At 33.4% G+C, this 19,427-nt stretch overlaps 2 protein-coding genes across 3 annotated transcripts; one reads left to right on the forward strand and one right to left on the reverse strand.

Moving 5' to 3' along the window:
* Positions 1-613: 613 nt before the first annotated feature.
* On the reverse strand, positions 614-12,355 carry LOC124532304 (phospholipid scramblase 1). 2 transcript variants are annotated; one of them, XM_047107155.1, is made up of 6 exons: positions 12,074-12,355; positions 10,813-11,148; positions 7,925-8,190; positions 6,198-6,422; positions 1,789-1,950; positions 614-991 (listed from the first exon to the last, which is right to left on the reverse strand). In XM_047107155.1, the coding sequence occupies exons 2-6, from the start codon at positions 11,141-11,143 to the stop codon at positions 932-934; spliced, it is 1,044 nt and encodes a 347-aa protein (XP_046963111.1). In that variant the 5' UTR covers positions 11,144-11,148; positions 12,074-12,355; the 3' UTR covers positions 614-931. The 2 variants fall into 2 exon arrangements, with proteins under 2 accessions (XP_046963111.1, XP_046963119.1); XM_047107163.1 differs by lacking the exons at positions 10,813-11,148; positions 12,074-12,355 and adding an exon at positions 8,952-9,299.
* A 783-nt stretch (positions 12,356-13,138) lies between these two features.
* LOC124529776 (ras-related protein Rap-2c) lies at positions 13,139-14,776 on the forward strand. The gene has a single exon (XM_047103688.1). It carries the CDS (start codon positions 13,488-13,490, stop codon positions 14,031-14,033), a length of 546 nt encoding a protein of 181 aa, XP_046959644.1. The 5' UTR covers positions 13,139-13,487; the 3' UTR covers positions 14,034-14,776.
* Positions 14,777-19,427: the final 4,651 nt, after the last annotated feature.

Here is a 19,427-nt window from a genome sequence, read left to right on the forward strand (position 1 = left end):
TTTATAAGTCTTATAATTAATTTTTGAGTATAATACTACAACTTACAGTTCCAATAACATATATTTTTTAAATTATAACTTAGAGCCATTCTATGAAAGCGTCAAAATATAGTATTTATGTTAGGTTTCATTATTATTATCATAAGAAAAGTGTTTTTTTTTTATATTTAAATAACAAAAAAGTACAAATATATTTTTCACATGCAAGCATCATAACAAAACTATGCACCAGAAAAATCTTTGTAAACTTTCTATTTAATGAAATAATGCATATAAGATATTACTTGTTTTAATCCGCAAATATGATCATAATGAAATGGAACTTTGTCAAAGTAAATAGAAAATGACGTTTCTCAATTAAAGTAGCGTTAGCAAAAAACGTTCTGTGACACATTGAAACAATTACAGATAAGATAAAACAGAAACTATATGAACTTAGCAGTATGTGATGACATGTTATTATATACATTCGAGATTATTTCATCATCACCTTGGCACATATATTGGCAATTATATATAATGACAGGATAATTAATACCAGTTTTATAGAAACATATACCATAGTTCTATTTTAATGAACTATTATATAGAAAGTTTACAAGGATATTTTTCCTATAGAAGTTATAAAGTTACACGCGTGTAATAAAGTCTTACGTCTAATAAAATGCAAAATATAATGTTTAAGGCAATAGCACGATTAAAGCTATACAGTATATTCTTCAAAAACGTTGTGCTTAGATTAAACAACCACATTTGTGTATACATCCCTTAATCTAATGCTCCAATACAAGCCCACATCGTGTATATAGTGTTGAGTGACTTTACATCAGTAATTCGTTTAGAGATTCATAATCAATCATTATTTATCATTTTTACGAGTAAGCTTTAGTGAGTTGGGGTTTTAATCGTATGTTTGACACATTTTTCAAACTTAAAGCATTCCAGGACGATCGCTCTCTTGGTTACCAGACTTTTCGAAGAACATGAAATCCTGAAAACATAAATAAAAATGATTATCATCAGTCCAGTGTTGTGCAGTGTTGGCCAAATGCCATTTTATGCGATATACGTAGTCTCGCTTATTGCGCTTTCTCTTAGAAATAAATTTACCTTCATACTTACACATTACTTTTTTTTAAATTAAGAAATATAACTTTTAAATTAAAAAAAAGATAAAGTGCCGACGGTTACAGGGTTCTGTTTTCGTTTATTTTGGTTACTTAAACAACTTTGGTAGCAAATGATATTGAATATATAGAGTTATTAGTTATAGGACTAGAATAAAGAATTAAATAATCAGAGACAATGAAATTCATTTTGACTCAATTACATTTTTACAGTTTTTATTTAAAAGAAGGCAACCCAACATAAGAAATAACCCCTGTAAGAAATTCTCAAATTTGGGATCTACTATAATCCTTGCGTTTGTAACATTCTTATTCTCCTAATCAGAACACAACTATACTGAGTGTGAGAGGTGATAAGGTAAAAACATTTATGAAAAGTTTACTCCATAATGTTGTCTTAAATTTTCGCGATTATTACACATTGAAATAAAACTACTTATAACGGATTTGAATCGCGTATATTTATTATTTTTGAACGATTTGAGAAATCGTTGTAACTAATATTTCTTTTGTTCTTCAAATAGACAAATGCCACCTTAGTCTACCCGTGACCACGAACGCTGTAAAGTACTCGAAACGTGGGGATGTCAAAAATAATATACGCGATTCAAATCCGTTATAACTTGTTTTATTTCAAGTTTGCTCCAATGAATATACTCACAATCAAGAAACACGCTCCCAGCAGAACAGCTTTTATCCTGACATCCAAATCCATCGGGAAGGTGATGCCGAAGTAGTCGCTGTCTGTGAACGCCTCGCGCGCCAAGCCGGACCAGTTCTTCGTTATTTTACCGACCTTCGTATCGCCATCTTTAGAATAAACCTAACAAAAAAAAAACAGTCAATCAGTTACACGTTACATAAACAAACAAACATTACTTATACCTTGAAAAAGATTCAACAACAACAGCAACAGCCTGTAAATTCCCACTGCTAAAGCCCTTTGAGGAGAAAGTTTGGAACATATTCCACCACGCTGTTCCAATGCAGGTTGGTGAAATACACATGTGGCAGAATTTCTATGAAATTTGTGACATGCAGGTTTCCTCACGATGTTTTCCTTCACCGCTGAGCACGAGATGAATTAGAAAGTTAAATTAAGCACATGAAACAGCGGTGCTTGCCTGGGTTTGATGCACGCCTTTCTAACCACTGGGCTATCTCGAAAAAGATTCAAATTGTGAAATTTAAAAAAGTTGTTTAAGAATGTTTGTGTGCATTTGTAATGTTGAGTACATTGTGATGACACTACAACGACTACTTAGATGATGGTCGGCGAAAACCGATAATCTTCTCCAGCACTAAATTCGAAGATAAATTGGAATTTAAAACATAATGTAGTGACGTGGGCTCTAACAAACGTTGTGCATCATTTAGAACAATAAATCAACAATTTTTTTTTTTTTTTCGAATTGTCTGTTACTGTTGGCCAGAGTGGCCTCTACAGCGTCACCGGGCGGGGTGGCAAGTCACAGAAGACTGCCGGATGATGAGAGCCCACTGAAGGGCTCAGAGTACGCGCGTCCTAAGGGTGCCTCCTGTGAGGCCGGACCTCGGCTTAGGACGCCGTCGACGTCTGGAGGGAGGACAGTGTGTGCTCAGAAAACCGTCACGCGCCTAAGCGCGGACGGTGAATAACGTAAGAGGGACCTCGACCCCGCCGGCGGGGTCGGTGTGTGTTTACTGTGTAGGTGGGACAGTTAGAGTTCGCCGATGTAATAGCATCGACGGGGACGTCTATGCATCGCATTGGCGTGCCACTGAGGGCTATACTTGCTCGTATTGAGTATGAGCGGGTTGGGATGACTCGATGCTTTATCGAAATATCTTATCGATATTTCTTTCATCACTTTCGTGATGGAGTCGAGTCCTAGGTCTCTGTGCAGATCGACGTTGCGCATGTAGAACGGGCAACCGGTCATCATACGCAAGCTTCGATTCTGTACGGCCTGTAGTCGGATTATGTTATGATCGCTAGTGTGTGCGAAGGCTACACTAGCGTAAGTGAGAATGGGACGGATGCATGCTTTGTATAGTGTCACCTTATGTCTAAGGGACAGCTTACTACGCTTGCATAGCATCGGATATAGTCTACTTAGAACAAAGAGTGCTTTGTTCCTTGTGTTCGTGATATGAGGTGTAAAAGTTAGCTTCCGATCTAGAGTGTCGCCTAAGTATTTGACTACTCGGCGCCAGGGAATAGGCTTGTCGTTTAAGGTTATTGACCTCGGGCGAGCACGCCCGGTGTCAAAAAATCTATTACCTCGATGAAAGTAGACAGCGGTACTTTTATCGGGATTGAAATCATCATCTGGTCCAATTTGGTATAAATATTATTTTTTATATTAGACACTTCGCTTTGCTAGAAAGTCGTCTAACAACTGATTTTAGAATGGCATTATTAAGCCATATACACGAGGCATGGGACAAATCATAGAATGCGGTACTGTTTGTATGATTTATCCAAAGCATGTGATTTCATAGGGCACAAAACGCTTTTGTAAAAGCTAAGACTTTTACTGTGTTAATTTAAACTTTTGACCATATTGCTTCATATTAGAATCAAAGAATTTAGTAAGACACCTATTGAATTCCTGAATAATAATGAAAGAAAGTCTGCAATAAGAATGGGCGTTCCACAAGGATCTATTTTTGGTCCATTTCTATATTTCTTGTGCATAATTGATCATCCATTTTATATTAAACGTATTTGTGATATCGTATTGTTTGCTGATTACTTTTAATTATGTTTATAATAAAACAATGCATGACCACTTGTACAAATTGGTTTACAAAAATTTAAGTTAACTTTAAAAAATAGTCATCTAAATGTAGCCAACGCTACAGAATTTCTAGAAATAACTTTAGACTCTAACTTCATATATGGCTAGAAAAGTTACATACCGCTCGATAAGTATAATTTGGTTACTTTCATAGGATTATATATTATTCTGTGAAACTGTTTACACACTGCAAAAAGAACTGTCCGGTCTATTTATAATATTGGACAGATATAATCTACTTTCCGAAACGATAATAGTTTCACATTTTACTCAACACTGTAACATGACAATTTAAACCTACTTAAATGAAGAAGATTTTGATTTGATTTTGCTGTTAATCCAGTTGAAAATTCAGTTCCTGTATATTATTTTGTATATATGAATTAAAATGATGATATTTGATACCTAACACCTGACGAGCGACGAGTAAAACGTGTTCTAAGGCGGGGTCAACAATAAATTCACCGTAAGTCCGCCCTTTAAATAATACATAAAATTATTGTCCATATTTTTTCTATATTGTATATTAAAATAAATCAATAATATACAGGGTTATTGGTAACTCGAAGAATATCCGTTAAGAGGTGATAGGGGTGACTATTTGCAATAATTTTAACCCCCATATGTATACTGCAAAAGTGAACCATTTTTGAGTTATCATGTTTTTAAGCTTTTTTCAAAAAATTTCAAAAATAACCCTGTATGAAAGAAGAACATGGTAATCATAAAAAAAAATATAAATATACAAATTCAATATTCTAATTATATTAAGAGAAATATATTGTTTTAACATTAGTCATCGAATTCATATTATATTTGGGCACGCTTATCTTGTACCGACCTTTGGAGCTGGCTGCATGGTCACATACGCTCAATGTGTATACAATAAGTGTCATTCACCTGCTTATAAACTTAATCAACAATTCAAGATCAACACAAACACTGTTTAATTTTAATACTTTCCTCTAGTAAAGGTTATATACAAATTTATGATATGTATTTTTTTTGAATTACTGGTTTTCTAAACTCTATGAAACAAAGATTTGTTGTAAATATTTTTAATGTTTAATGTAAATATTTTTAATTTCATGGAAATGTGTTATTTTATCTGTTTCTGCCAAGCAACCTGGCGACTAGTTCTACTAACATATAATGATTTTGACACGTTCGCGATTCGATTCTGATGCGACTTCGACTATTCCTCACAAAAAAGCTTCAGCTTCGTAATTGAGGACTAATTTTTCATATTTATGTCGGTCGCGATAACTTCGACTGAATCGCAACTGGATATTTGAGTTAGAAGTAACAGCTGAACAACGATTACGATTTGTTTCCATTGCGATAAAGTATCAATTCTTTAGTAGAATTCGCGCCCTGTTTGGTTCATATGACAAAGTTATAGTCGAATGCGTAAATCTTAAAAAAATCCGGATTTAAATGATTCTTATTACTTCAGTTTTTATATAACCTTTATGATATGAGTATGTACGATTCATGCATTAACGCCCATAATTTGCTCCTAGGACTAGCTTTAAAGATTTTACTATCGTGCTTCAATTCGGGTTATTAAAAACAAAAGCAGGCCGCTTTTCATCTAACAGTTGTATGAAGATATAACAATGTTAACATTCTCCCCAGCTTGAGATCAATTACCATGTCAAAATAAGCACCTTAATATTAATACTGCTGGCACAGATTTGACCCGATAATCTTCGTTTAAGATTTTGTGCTCACGGTTAGGTTTAGGTTTAAAGATTATTTATTCTCATAAAGACAATTACATCACTTACATGAGAATATAATTGAAAAATTTACAGACATTCGTTGTCGTACTTACATTTATCATTTGCGGAAATAACATACAAATCATTAAATAATACATAAACAAAAAATCACCTCGATTTGAAATTACCATCACTATATTTACATACTCAGATAGATGTGTTTGTAATAATGTCATGAGACAGTTGCTTTCTAAATTTAACGAGCGAATCAATATTTTCGTTATACGGTTATAGTAAGATAATAAAAAAATAATATTACAGATCGGTACATACGTGAAATTCTACATCGCCACATATGGAAATCATTAAATAATACATAAACAAAAAATCACCTCGAAATTACTCACTTTGAAATTACCATCACTATATTTACATACTCAGATAGATGTGTTTGTAATAATGCCATTAGACAGTTGCTTTCTAAATTTATCGATCGAATCAATATTTTCGTTATACGGTTATAGGAAGATAATAAGTATATGATACTATAGATCGGTACATACGTGAAATTCCACATCGCCACATAAGGAGAAGGTGCAAACTGGTCCCTTGATTCTGAGTACTACGTCGCCGGCTGCGTTCTTGATCGCATAGCAGGGCTTGCATATGGACCACTCCTGTTCTATGGAGCCAATGACGGAGCCCGGCGGCGAAGACACCTCCATACTCTGCAGCCAGCAAGGGCACCAGCACGAATCGCACGCCAGAGGCCGGTGTAAGTGAATCACCTGTAATAAACTCCACTTGGTAAATACTAAAGCCATTGGTGGTAAGGCTATGTGCAATAGACTCCACTTAGTGAATACAAAAGCCATTGGTGGTAAGGCTATGTGCAATAGACTCCACTTAGTGAATACAAAAGCCATTGGTGGTAAGGCTATGTGCAATAGACTCCACTTAGTGAATACAAAAGTCATTGGTGGTAAGGCTATGTGCAATAGACTCCACTTAGTGAATACAAAAGCCATTGGTGGTAAGGCTATGTGCAATAGACTCCACTTAGTGAATACAAAAGCCATTGGTGGTAAGGCTATGTGCAATAGACTCCACTTAGTGAATACAAAAGCCATTGGTGGTAGGGCTATGTGCAATAGACTCCACTTAGTGAATACAAAAGCCATTGGTGGTAAGGCTATGTGCAATAGACTCCACTTAGTGAATACAAAAGCCATTGGTGGTAGGGCTATGTGCAATAGACTCCACTTAGTGAATACAAAAGCCATTGGTGGTAGGGCTTTGTGCAAGCCCGTCTGGGTAGGTACTAATCGCATTCTACGGCCAAATAGCAGTACTCAGTATTGTTGTGTTCCGTTTTGAAGGGTGGAGTCGAGATGGCCCAGTGGTTAGAACGCGTGCATCTTAACCGATGATTGCGGGTTAAAGTCCAGGCAAGCACCACTGATTCATGTGCTTAATTTGTTTATAATTCATCTCGTGCTCAGAGGTGAAGGAAAACATCGTGAGGAAACCTGCATGTGACAAATTTCATAGAATTCTGCCACATGTGTATTCCACCAACCCGCATTGGAACAACGTGGTGGAATATGTTCCAAACCTTGTCCTCAAAGGGAGAGGAGGCCTTTTGCCCAGCAGTGGGAATTTACAGGCTGTTGTTGTTGTTGAAGGGTGAGGGAGCCAGTGTAACTACAGGCACAAGGGACATAACATCTTAGTTCCCAAGGTTGATGGCACATTGACGATGTAAGGAATAGTTAATAATTCTTACAGCGTTAATGTCTATTGGCGATGGTGACCACTTACCATCAGGTGGCCCATATGCTCGTCCGCCTACCTATACCATAAAATAAATAAAAATAAGGTAATTTTTTTTAAATATTTAACCCATTCTTTAAACTACTTTATGGGGCATGTCATTCCTAACAGGGTTATGTAAAAGATGATAAAAGAGGCTTTGAAGTTAAGTTGTAAGTTATAATTACTGGTCACTTTGTCCTTAACGATTTCGGTCACGACGGCAAAATCTAAAGGGCGACCAGCCAACTGGACAGAACTCATTACAGTGCAAAGTATGTGCGTCGACACAGATGCACTCTCATTTTCCTCTTACTGACACAAACGGAGAAATTTTCCAATTTTTGTACTACCGGAATAACAAATATTTTTTTGTCTGACGTGACATGAAAACACACGGATACGCAAAACGTACGGCGCATTTTTTTCGTTTCTTAAACATAAATTGTTGTTAATATCACATTGTTCAATGTCATACCTCGTTACGGAAATTATCCATAATCTTCATGTCGAAGGGACGCATCGGTCCGCAACAGTTCCTGGTACAACAGTCGTTGTCTTCGACGGCATAGTACACCTTCTGGCCGACTGAGTTCTTGACCGTGTACTTGTTGTTCGTCTCGAAACCGACGAAGGCTTCGAGCAGTTCCACTTTCTGGTGAACGAGGAGCTGATCAATCATAGAAAGGTATTCCAAGCCTGGCGGACAGTTGGAAAGACCTTGCGGAATAGTCATCCATCCACCTGAAAGATATTTTAAGATAAAATTAAAAGAGGTCGTATAAAATTGATTGAATTGACATCATATTTATATACTTATGAGTCGAGATGGCCCAGTGGTTTGAATGCGTGCATCTTAACCGATGATTACGGGTTCAAATCCAGGCAAGCACCGCTGATTCATGTGCTTAATTTGTCTTTATAATTCATCTCGTGCTCAGCGGTGAAGGAAAACATCGTGAGGAAACCTGCATGTGACAAATTTCATAGAAGTTCTGCCACATGTGTATTCCACCAACCCGCATTGGAACAGCGTGGTGGAATATGTTCCAAACCTTCTCCTCAAAGGGAGCGGAGGCCTTTAGCCCAGCAGTGGGAATTTACAGGCTGTTGTTGTTGTATATACTTATAAATATAATTCGATTGTACGCTTGTCTGTTACTAAAGGGCTGGAATATTATTTTCAGTAAATCTTCTTTGACAATTAAATTCCAAAGCCGTAAATAAGTCTCTTTTAGTTATTGTATAGCTTGAATTAATGGAAAAAGTTTGACTTATATCTTTAAATAGCACGCTTTTTTAATATAAATTACGCACTTCAACAGTACCTGTGGGCATTATGTTTCAATGATATCATGGTTTACAATTACAATATTGTGATATACATAAATTAAATATCTTATTTTCCTTGTTATACATACAGATATTAATTACATACATAGAACCCAACAACTATACTAGTTATTAAGTGACTTAACCTAGATATGTGTTAATGTAAACATTACCGATACAAAACAACAATTAGATTCCCTCCACCACACTTATATAATCGTAAACGTTATTCAACCTCCTTTCTTCGTCCGTCAATAATACTTCATAACGTTCCGAACGATTTTTAAAAAGCTTTCTATAAAATCTATGGACCGTCCTTTTAGCGCTGGCCACTGATAACGTTTCGATATAAACACTCTTATTTTTAAAAATAAAAATTTTCGAACACTTCTTTTTTAAATATCTTGCAACTTTATTTGACTTGTTAGAAGTTATTTCTTTTTGTGGTATCTCTTCGTTCAATATATCGAAATTATTATCAACATTGTTGTTAATTTTTTGCATTATTTTTATAAATATATAGTATAGTATTAGAGATTGTTAAATACAATTATGAAACTATTACTAAGGAGTGAATAAATACACACGATAAACTGACAAGACAACAGTAATGCAATTACATTACCTATCAACGATACTCGTCTTAAAATGTTTCCAAAGTAAACATCTTTATCTCGTTGTCATTACAATTAAACGATTCGAAAGACAATAATAATACAAATCCAAGAAAATACGTTATGAAATAAATACATCATTGCGTTGCGTTACTTTTTTAAATATTTAATTAACTTCATTATTATATAGTACAACGGTTAACACTTTGTTTTGTCGTTACCGCTGTCTATCCTTATGTATGCTTAGACCTTTAAAATTACGCAACGGATTTTGATGCGGTTTTTTTTTAAATAGATAGAGTGATTCGAGAGGAACGTTTTTGTATATAATACATGGACATTATATTAAAGAAACAAGAAAAATTGTGTAGTATATTGTTCATAGTATCAGCATTGCACCCGTGCGAAGCCGGGGAGGGTCGCTAGTTATGTTAATATGTTTATTCAAAATTATGTACGTACTCGGGGAACAGGTCTTTATTAAAATTCTAGAAATAATGAGGTTATAATGTAGGCAGAGAGCAAATTGGTACACAGAAACCTTACTTATATTTTATTAATTATAAAAAAAATAATAGTATATTGCTCGCTTTAGCATAGTAAGCGATATTAACATATATATCGTCTCGGGAAATTAGTTGGTATCATTTGACAGCCAACTCTAGCGCCGCTCGCTCATTGGTCAAATCAAATATCGCGCGCCTACGCAGCTTACCGTTACAAACTTCCGTCCCTTTTCACGTTATTACTCTTCCAAAATTTCGTGAATAAAATTTTGTATATAACTTGATATTGACTATTCATTACTATTATTTTAAATTAGACTGTTTACAAAGAAAGGTCGACTAATCCGATTAGCGTTACAGGTATTTAGTTAATGGGATGCACTTGGTTATAAATATGGTTATTTCTTATCTTGTGTACAAAATTAGCATGTACTAATGAGGCCCCGTTAATGTCTTTCTGAGAAAATGATTATCTGGCAGGTCCGTGATTGACTGAACAATTATTGTATCTTCAAAATTACTTTCTGCTTACTAAATTTGATTCATAATAACAATATAACTATTGTTTATTTACTGATAAACCCAATGACGTACTAACAAAACTGACTTAAAATGCTACTCAACCAATCAACATTTTATGCGAATGAATATTCAGTATTTTATAACCTGATTATTACCATTACCATATTAACCAACTTATAATACAGTATTTGGTGACGTAACTGACTTGGATCCCACTTCCTATTCATATGAGGAATACTACTTTTAATAGGAGTCTGTAAATTCTAATAAGCTTTTGTCAATTTAGGAATAAGGCACTCTATCAACATCCTTCCTATGTTGGCTGATACATAGTTCGCATAATTAAAAAAACTTAAATATGTATAAAATAAAGTCTGTAATCATGTCATTACCTGGGCCTTGTGGAGCAGGCTGTTGCATCACTGGTGGTGGATAGCCGGGCTGAGGATGAGGATACCCAGATGCATATGCAGGTTGGAAGCCAGGCTGATAGCCAGGTTGAAATCCAGGCTGAAATCCTGGTTGAAATCCAGGTTGAAATCCCGTCTGCATTCCAGGTAGGGGCTGAGCACCTGGCGGGAGCATTGGTCCAGGTGGAGGACCGGGATAACCACCCTGTGGTTGCATTGGATAATTTTCATTGTTCTTCGCAACTTCTGGAGGAGGACCATAGCCTTGACTCTGAGGGAAGTTTGGACTGTACGGTGTTGGCTTGTGTGACATGATTTCTGAAAAGCATAAATATAAACTTTATTTATTTATTACATTACTAAACCTAGATTACATTAAGAGTAAGACAATTGATAACTTATCTCCTGGATACAAATATTAGAAGTAGTAATGCTTACAAAACAAGTCAAGTACAATATACGAGTATATTTAAACAATTGAAAATGAGGATAAATTCTTGGGCCATATAAAGATACATAGATTTAAAAACAGTCAATTTACTGACAAATTTTATTTATTTGGTTTTTCCCCTCTTGTGGATGGAATACAGTATACTTTTATAACTTTAGTTCTTATAATATTATTGTTCCCAAGAGTTTTTAAAAATATTTAGTATAATCTTCTGAATATTACACTGTGTTTTTTTATAGTTATACTTAATAACATTATACCCTGATTCATCTAAATCACTATACATACAGCACTCGCCTACAGTACAAAGTACAATATTATGAAATTATGAAATAAAGATAAATTAAAGTATTCATGTTTGAAATTAAAGTTTTTAATATACTTCTAGTCAATTACTTTAAAGCCGACACCATTTCTTGTTTGATTTCTAATTCATTCTATTTATATTAATGGAGAAAACTGATTTTAAGTGTTATTTATGAATAGATTTATTAACATAATACAAAAAAACTTCACATCTTAGGTCAGATTACAATGTAATTTTAAATCAACTGTTTGTAGACTCGAAAACATAAAAAACTATATTTGAGCAAAAACAAACGCCCTCTCTAATTTATAAATGTTTAGAATAATTTAATACTTATAATTATTGCACTTTTACCTGCACAATTATCTTCACGCAAATTAACCATATTAAGTAGCGAACTAGGTTTCTAGGAATTTATGTAAAGCATATTACATTACGATGTTTATATTCAATTCTCATAAATCAAAAGTCTTATTAATACTTACAGTTTAGGTGCCGAGTTGGTATAAATAATCCAATTTCAAATCAGTAAAGTAAGGACCAAGAGTATTTGCATTCCTGTAGACTACTCACTTATTAAAGTAAGCTCAAATTGAGATCTATATTGCTGAATTCAATAAGAATACAGACTAAGAAAGTCTTTAGTCTAAGTTTTTTCTAAAATAAGTGTGTAATTATTATTCACCGGCGAAACAACGAATTATGACCTAACAATACGTATGACGTAAATATAAATAGAAAACTGGGGTTGGGGCAGAAAAACCTCAAAATAAAAAGCTAGTCCAGGACCAAAGACAAAACATGAAAACAGCTGTGAGCTGCCTAGTGCCTAATATTTTTTCAATTTAAATTCTAATGCTCTGTTTTATTATTATATAAAAAATATTGTGTTTCTTTAATTTATATTTACGTATTGATAATTAGAATAAATGCACCGAATACCATAAATTGGTCTATATTCATTCCATTCGGTAGTAATCTAATTTTATTATCAGTATATATACCAGTTTTATTATTTCTTTTAAAAAGTGTTGTGTTTTTATGAACATATAATAAACATTAAATATTTTTATACACTAAAATATATTATAATAACAGTGTCAATATTGTTAAAAGAAATAAAATTATTTCTAAACGAAATTCAGTATTGACAACATAATGTATGAGCTTCCTGTAAAGTGTTGCTAGAACCTTTACTGTTCCTTATCAGATGGAAAATATTTATATTTGAAAATAGTATATATTTGGACCCTAATAAAAACAAATAATAGCAAGAAAAATTAAAATTATATAAAAGTATCTCTGTTTTACAAAATATTAAAAATTTTCAAAATAGTGATTTTAATAAGTTTTTTATAATCAACAGTGGGTAATAAAATGTTTTATTTGAGATCTTCCACGTTTTATTTTATTAACGTTTATTAATGCGATGACATTTAAATAAATATTATCCTGTTAACATATTGCTATCTGTTAGTTTTCTCCTTAAAATTATGAATGGCTTCATAATAATTGCAACACTAGCATCCGGTTGACAATATTCCCATTCACCAATCAAACCGTTTCATTGCAATAGAGTGCATTGACCAACCTGCTGCTGGTGCCAATTCTAGCAAAGAGCGAGTCAGTTGGATAGATGTTGCTTCCGTGTTTGTACTATCGAGTGTAAAGTGAATAGAAGAGTACCGCGATGCAATCAAAGTTGTTTTGCCACTCATCAAACTAAAATGGCGTCCCTGTTTATCATTTAGTTAACATTCTTTATGTGTTCGTTTCTCAGTGATCGCATCCGAGTGAGTCATTAACCAACATAGCAATGACATTTTTATAGCACAAAGTGAGAATACGTTTCTGAAACGTTTGTAGAAGACTGGCAAGTGTGATTTATACAACACAATAATGCGCGAATTCAAAGTCGTCGTGCTAGGCTCGGGTGGGGTCGGGAAGAGTGCTTTGACCGTACAGTTTGTGTCTGGATGTTTCATGGAAAAATACGACCCCACCATAGAAGATTTCTATAGGAAAGAAATCGAAGTAGATAACTCTCCATGTGTTTTAGAAATATTGGATACCGCCGGCACAGAACAATTCGCGTCTATGCGAGATTTGTACATAAAGAATGGCCAAGGATTTGTAGTTGTATATTCATTAACAAATCATCAGACTTTCCAAGATATCAAGCCAATGAAGGAATTGATAACGCGCGTCAAGGGATCGGAGCGTGTGCCCATACTGCTAGTGGGCAACAAGGCCGATTTGGAACACCAACGCGAAGTATCGCAGGCAGAGGGCTCGGCTCTCGCGCAAATGTGGGGCTGCCCATTCGTGGAGGCATCGGCGAAAAGCCGTACCAACGTCAACGAAATGTTCGCCGAAATAGTGCGTGAAATGAACGTTAGTCCTGAAAAGGAAAAGAAAACTTATTGTTGTTGTACAGTGCTTTAATATTTAGTGTGTAATGTGGCATTTATTTCTCGTAAGACTGCAAGGGCGAGGAGGGAGTGAGCCCACCTCGGCTGACGGCCGCAAACCTCCAGCGGGGCCTGGGCGGCGGCGCGCCGGCCCTGATCGCTGGACTCTCGGCGGTCGCGACGCGCGTCATATCACGTTGTTAATATCTTTGATACATACCATTGTCCAATCGAGGTGCTTTATCTTATATTTTCATACTTTAGTACTGGTAGATACTCCCGCGGTAACCATTATCATAAAAAAATAAACAAAATGTTAATTTCTATGTTCTGATTGGAACATTGTATTTTAGCTTCATTAAAAGATCATGGTTAATTTTATATTGGTCTTCAAAATCAAAGGTGGAATCGAAAGCTGTATTGAATTTCTAAGCAGCTGTAACAATTGTAATGTAAAGTAATATTAGTCAACTTTGTATATAATTTCATGAGATTAATGATGTGGAAGGACAAGGACGGTTTTAGAGAATAAAAAAGCCATCCAAATATGCAATAATCTTATATGATTGTGTAGAGTGAAGTGCGCTGAGTAAGATTTTACACTTAGTCATATTGCAGATTGTGTATTGTGTAAATTATGTTTATATGAGAAATCAGTAATCAAGAAAATGCAGACAATGATTTGTCAGTTGCGTGATTGTGTTTTAAAGTCTACCAGGATTTGTGATAATACATATAACAAAGTATCTATAATAAAAGTTTTAAGTGGGAGATTGACTAGTGAAGTTTTATTCTTCAGACTTAAGGTAACCAATTTGTTTACTTTCAACCTAATATTGTAATTTATTTACAATATGTGGCCTCGTAATGCTTCATTTTGAGTTGCATTATGTTTTTGACATCTTCATCATCATTATTTAATCAATTTTATAAACTACTTAAGCTTACATCCTTTAAAATCATACTGAAATTAGTTTTGATTTCATTTACAAATAATTTAAACATACTATAGTATAAATCACATTTGGTCACAACAATGGACACACTTTTCATAACAGGAAATTATTTGATTGAATATTGCTGAGACAATGACAGGACAATTCAAACTCATACCACATAGTTCAGATTATTTTAATTATACATAAAATTATAATCTTTCTTGTCAATAATATCTGCAGAGATACTCGTGATCTTGTGAGTGAGTTCTTAGAAAAAGCTTACAATATTATTAAATTAGTGACAGTTTCAATACACATATGCTCCATATTTAGTACTGCTCTTGTTAAACATTTCAATTACGAATTTAATTTGCTAAATGTAGACGATCATTACTTATAACAAATTTAATCCTGGTGAACAGGTTGCTGCTTACAGCTGTTAATATTGTTTTTTTTTTTAAATAATATCCAGGTTCAAATATGAATTTGCAATCCTTGCAAAAATATTTTATATTTTTTATCTAAAGCAAGAGATAATAGATAAGTGATTTCAGTGTTTCAAAAACAATTGGTCGAAACTACTTATCATTGTATACTTACTTACAATTAATATTAAAGATGATGATCGTTCTTAAATAAATTATTATAAACACAAAGATACATCACAGTTAGTTAAATCTTTCAAGTCAAGTTAATAATTTGTTTTGAATTATAGATAGGTATTTTATATATTAATTAAATTAGTGGCAATACTCTTTTTGCCATTTATGTATAATTACTAAATACAAGTTATAAACAACATTTCCTCCTTAAGTGAGTCATGTGTGTTTCGCTGTCTGTGCTGTTGACGAGTCCATTTGGTTTTCACAGTCATGAGTGATGTTGGAACATACTTTAAAAAACCCACAACAAGGCATGAATTGAAAGTTTCGAAAAATATAGCAATGGATTTAATTTGTATAATATAAATGTGCATGGAGATAAACAGGCATACATTGCTGAATATACTGCCACCAAATGGCAATGTTTAAGCAATATAGATACAATGAATATAACATTAAATTTTCTGATTAATATTTCTTATTGTTAAAGGTTTGTCTAACTTTTAACTATGAGGTAGTGTTAGGCCGTTGTCTTTTTATTTATAAAATAAAACAGCAGAAACATGATTATTCGATTGAATTTTTATATGCTGACGATTTCACGAAAATAACGGGATACGCTGTGTAAAGTTATCGCGGAGTAGTACGAATGATGGAAACGCATACTCGTAAATGGTAGCGTGAAGCGTCTGTTGGACCGTAACGATGTACGCAACCATCTTCGCCCATACAATACTTAACTGGTTCGTTATTGCTGTAAATTAACAGACCATATTATAAAGTATTATTAGATTTTCCCTTCAGCATAAGGCATGGAACGAATTGTTCGTGTAATGTATCTCTCTTGAAACATATTTTTAGTCTAGTGGACTTTTTAAAAGTATTTCATATTTTGCGTTTTTTTCTTGTGTTTGATATATTTTTGTTCGTATTGCAAATATCATATAGATATGTGAAAACGCAATGCACTTAACACACTTATTAACTGGTCTATGTTAAGCTTCAGAATCACTTGTTAAAGAGCACATAAAGTGAAGGTCATGGTTTAGTTACTCAGTCATTTTGAGCGCTACTACTGTTTAGGTTCCGTTACCGGCCCAGATAAAGCCAATTTACCAGCGCTCACAGCAAATACCGCGTTGTATATTTATTTCGAACCTTTGATCTTTAAAAATATTTCATATACATGGAGAAAAAATTTGTTATCAGAGAAAGAGAAAATGTACTTCTATTATGAGGTTTCAAGGCCTTTTTACGAAGCGGAGCTAACGATATTTGATTTGCTAAAATTGCTCGAAGCTATTACGTTAATTTTGTCTTCAATAAAATTAGGTTAAATGTCGATTTAATAACGAGTTTTTACGTAATGAATATTGTAGGTATAATTAAAAAAAAACTTGATTTTTATTGAGTGCGAAAAATACAAGAAAATCTGGTAATATTCAGTCCTGTTATCTTCATTTGAAAACAATATTTTATCTAGACAATTGTAAAAGAAATAAAAAAGACCTTAGAGATAAGATAAATAGTTATAATCAATGCCGTGTCCTGTTCGCTGAGTGATTCAGCTTACATTATTCTAATATAATTTTCTTTTCATATGAATAACACATCAAAACACGAATTATTTCTTAGCGAGAATATACAGTGGACGTTCTTATATGCATAATAATAAGATGCACTTGAGTTCGTAACTTGTTATTCATTCAGATGTAATCGAGTTTCATTGTACCTTTACATTAGTATTCAGCTGTTCGTCCTTTCCACCCTTTCAGCGGTTTAAAGCCGATAAGTGGCAGTTTTTATTATTTTAATTATATGTTCGTACGAAACCACATTATTATTAGTATAAAGTAATATTAACAGTGGTAACACTCAAATGTGAAAGCGTAACGTGGGTAGGTAAATATGAATAGATGTTTTTTTAGACCAGTGATTTTATTAATGACTTTTTTTTTAAAAAAACTGATTGTTAACATTTTGTTAAACGTTTGTGATAATGAAAAAAATTCTGGATGAATGAAATCTGAATGAATGAGATCTGAATGAATGAAATTCTGGCCCTATATAGGGCTTTAATCGAATATTATCAACTTAGAAAAATGTTTTAGTATTACAGTTTACAAGTTGCAAATTAAATTGAATGTCTGGTTGTTTTCAATTAACTAGTTACAATTAAACTTTTTCAAGCAGGTAAAGATACATTTCTCCTAATCTAGCATTGTTAGCAACTTTTTGATTAGATTTAATTTGTATGGGACGACAGACGTTAATATATAATGGCACTGTAAATAAAAACATGAAGTATGTATTAGTAACCTGCACCAGCCACGCTGGCTCACTTACGTATCAAATTGTTAAACATAATTTTTTAGTATTGTTATATCGCAACTGGAAAAATCGAATATTGGTACCTAGGCCATATACAAAGGCTTATCCCTACTTAAGTGGCTGGCAGTTTGAGTTAATATATATAAATATACTACCTATCGTTTTTAAAATAGAGAATCATCGGGTCGCCGTCGACGATGGAAGCAGCAGAGTCAGAAAATAAGGTATAACAATGACTTGCGAATATTTGTCACGACCGGAAAATAAACTATAATAAAGGTAAAGAAAACTCAAAACGTCAATGTTGATGCTTGCTAGTCTGTGGCCATCAATATTTTTTCTGTGTAAATGTTTGTTATAAAATTTTCACCTTCCTCGCTTCGGATGCGTTCACAATGAAAATACAAAAAACATTTTTTATTTGAAAATAATATAGAAAATATGCTTTTAAAATACACAGTCAATTAGTTTTAATTGTGTTTCCTTAAATGTTTTTATCATAATATATACTATTGTATGTACTACATGCATATTAAATGTCTATTTATATAAGGAAGAAAATAAAAATTATCTATACAGGTCATATGTTTCCGCAAGCAATCATTTATTGTTAATTAATTTACAAATGACGAAATGGAAAATTACTTTATTAATACGATTTAATTAGATCGGCATATTGCTAAATGCAGATATTCATTGATTATAGAATCTAGATGTCGAAGGTACTGCAACGATAATAAATCGCTTGCCAAAAACCGGTCATTTGAAATTTCAATGAGTACGGTTGGTGCTTTATATTGCGAATAAATATCCATTAAATTTGAATTGTTTATGTGATTATTTTTCTTATTATTTCAATATAGGTACAATAAATTTAAATTGTATATTTTGTAATTTTTAATTGCATTGAAGTGGCGAGAATTTTTGTATTTATTTTGCTGTTTTAATCAAATCTATAATTTGACTTAATGTTCTGACTTAATGTTCTGGTGGCTAGATAAGGGCAGATCTTGAGATTTGAGATTTAAAACGCAAAGGGTTGGGGTGAAATAGTAACATGAAAAATACTATAACAACTTCTGCTTGTGTGTTACCAGATTTCTTGATTTCTACTTACTACAGGCGAAATTAGATTCGAATGAGAGTATATTAGTCCAGAATATGTATGTGCTTAAAATGCTACATCAATATATTTACAATTCATATACAAGCACGTTACGTTAAATGAACGTGTGTTTTCATATTTATATTACTAATGTCATTGACAACATTCATGAATCAACGGATATTTCTTTCTATTTACAATTCGGAGAAACCGAGTTTAGCTATTACGCTATAGGCTAATGACGTCATTATTTCATAATGATATGCTATCGATTACGAATTTAGTTATTTACACAAGTTATTAGTATATTTTATATATCTATAATGACCAAGAATATATTGTCAATTTCACGCGCTTAATTTTCGTGAATTAAATTCGAAAATATCATGAGGATAATTACAGGACTGTTCGATGAAAACTGTCTATAGCATGTTCCAATCGGAGGAGTGAGA

The sequence above is a fragment of the Vanessa cardui genome, chromosome 1, assembly GCF_905220365.1.
Source record: "Vanessa cardui chromosome 1, ilVanCard2.1, whole genome shotgun sequence".
Lineage (NCBI taxonomy): Eukaryota > Metazoa > Arthropoda > Insecta > Lepidoptera > Nymphalidae > Vanessa > Vanessa cardui.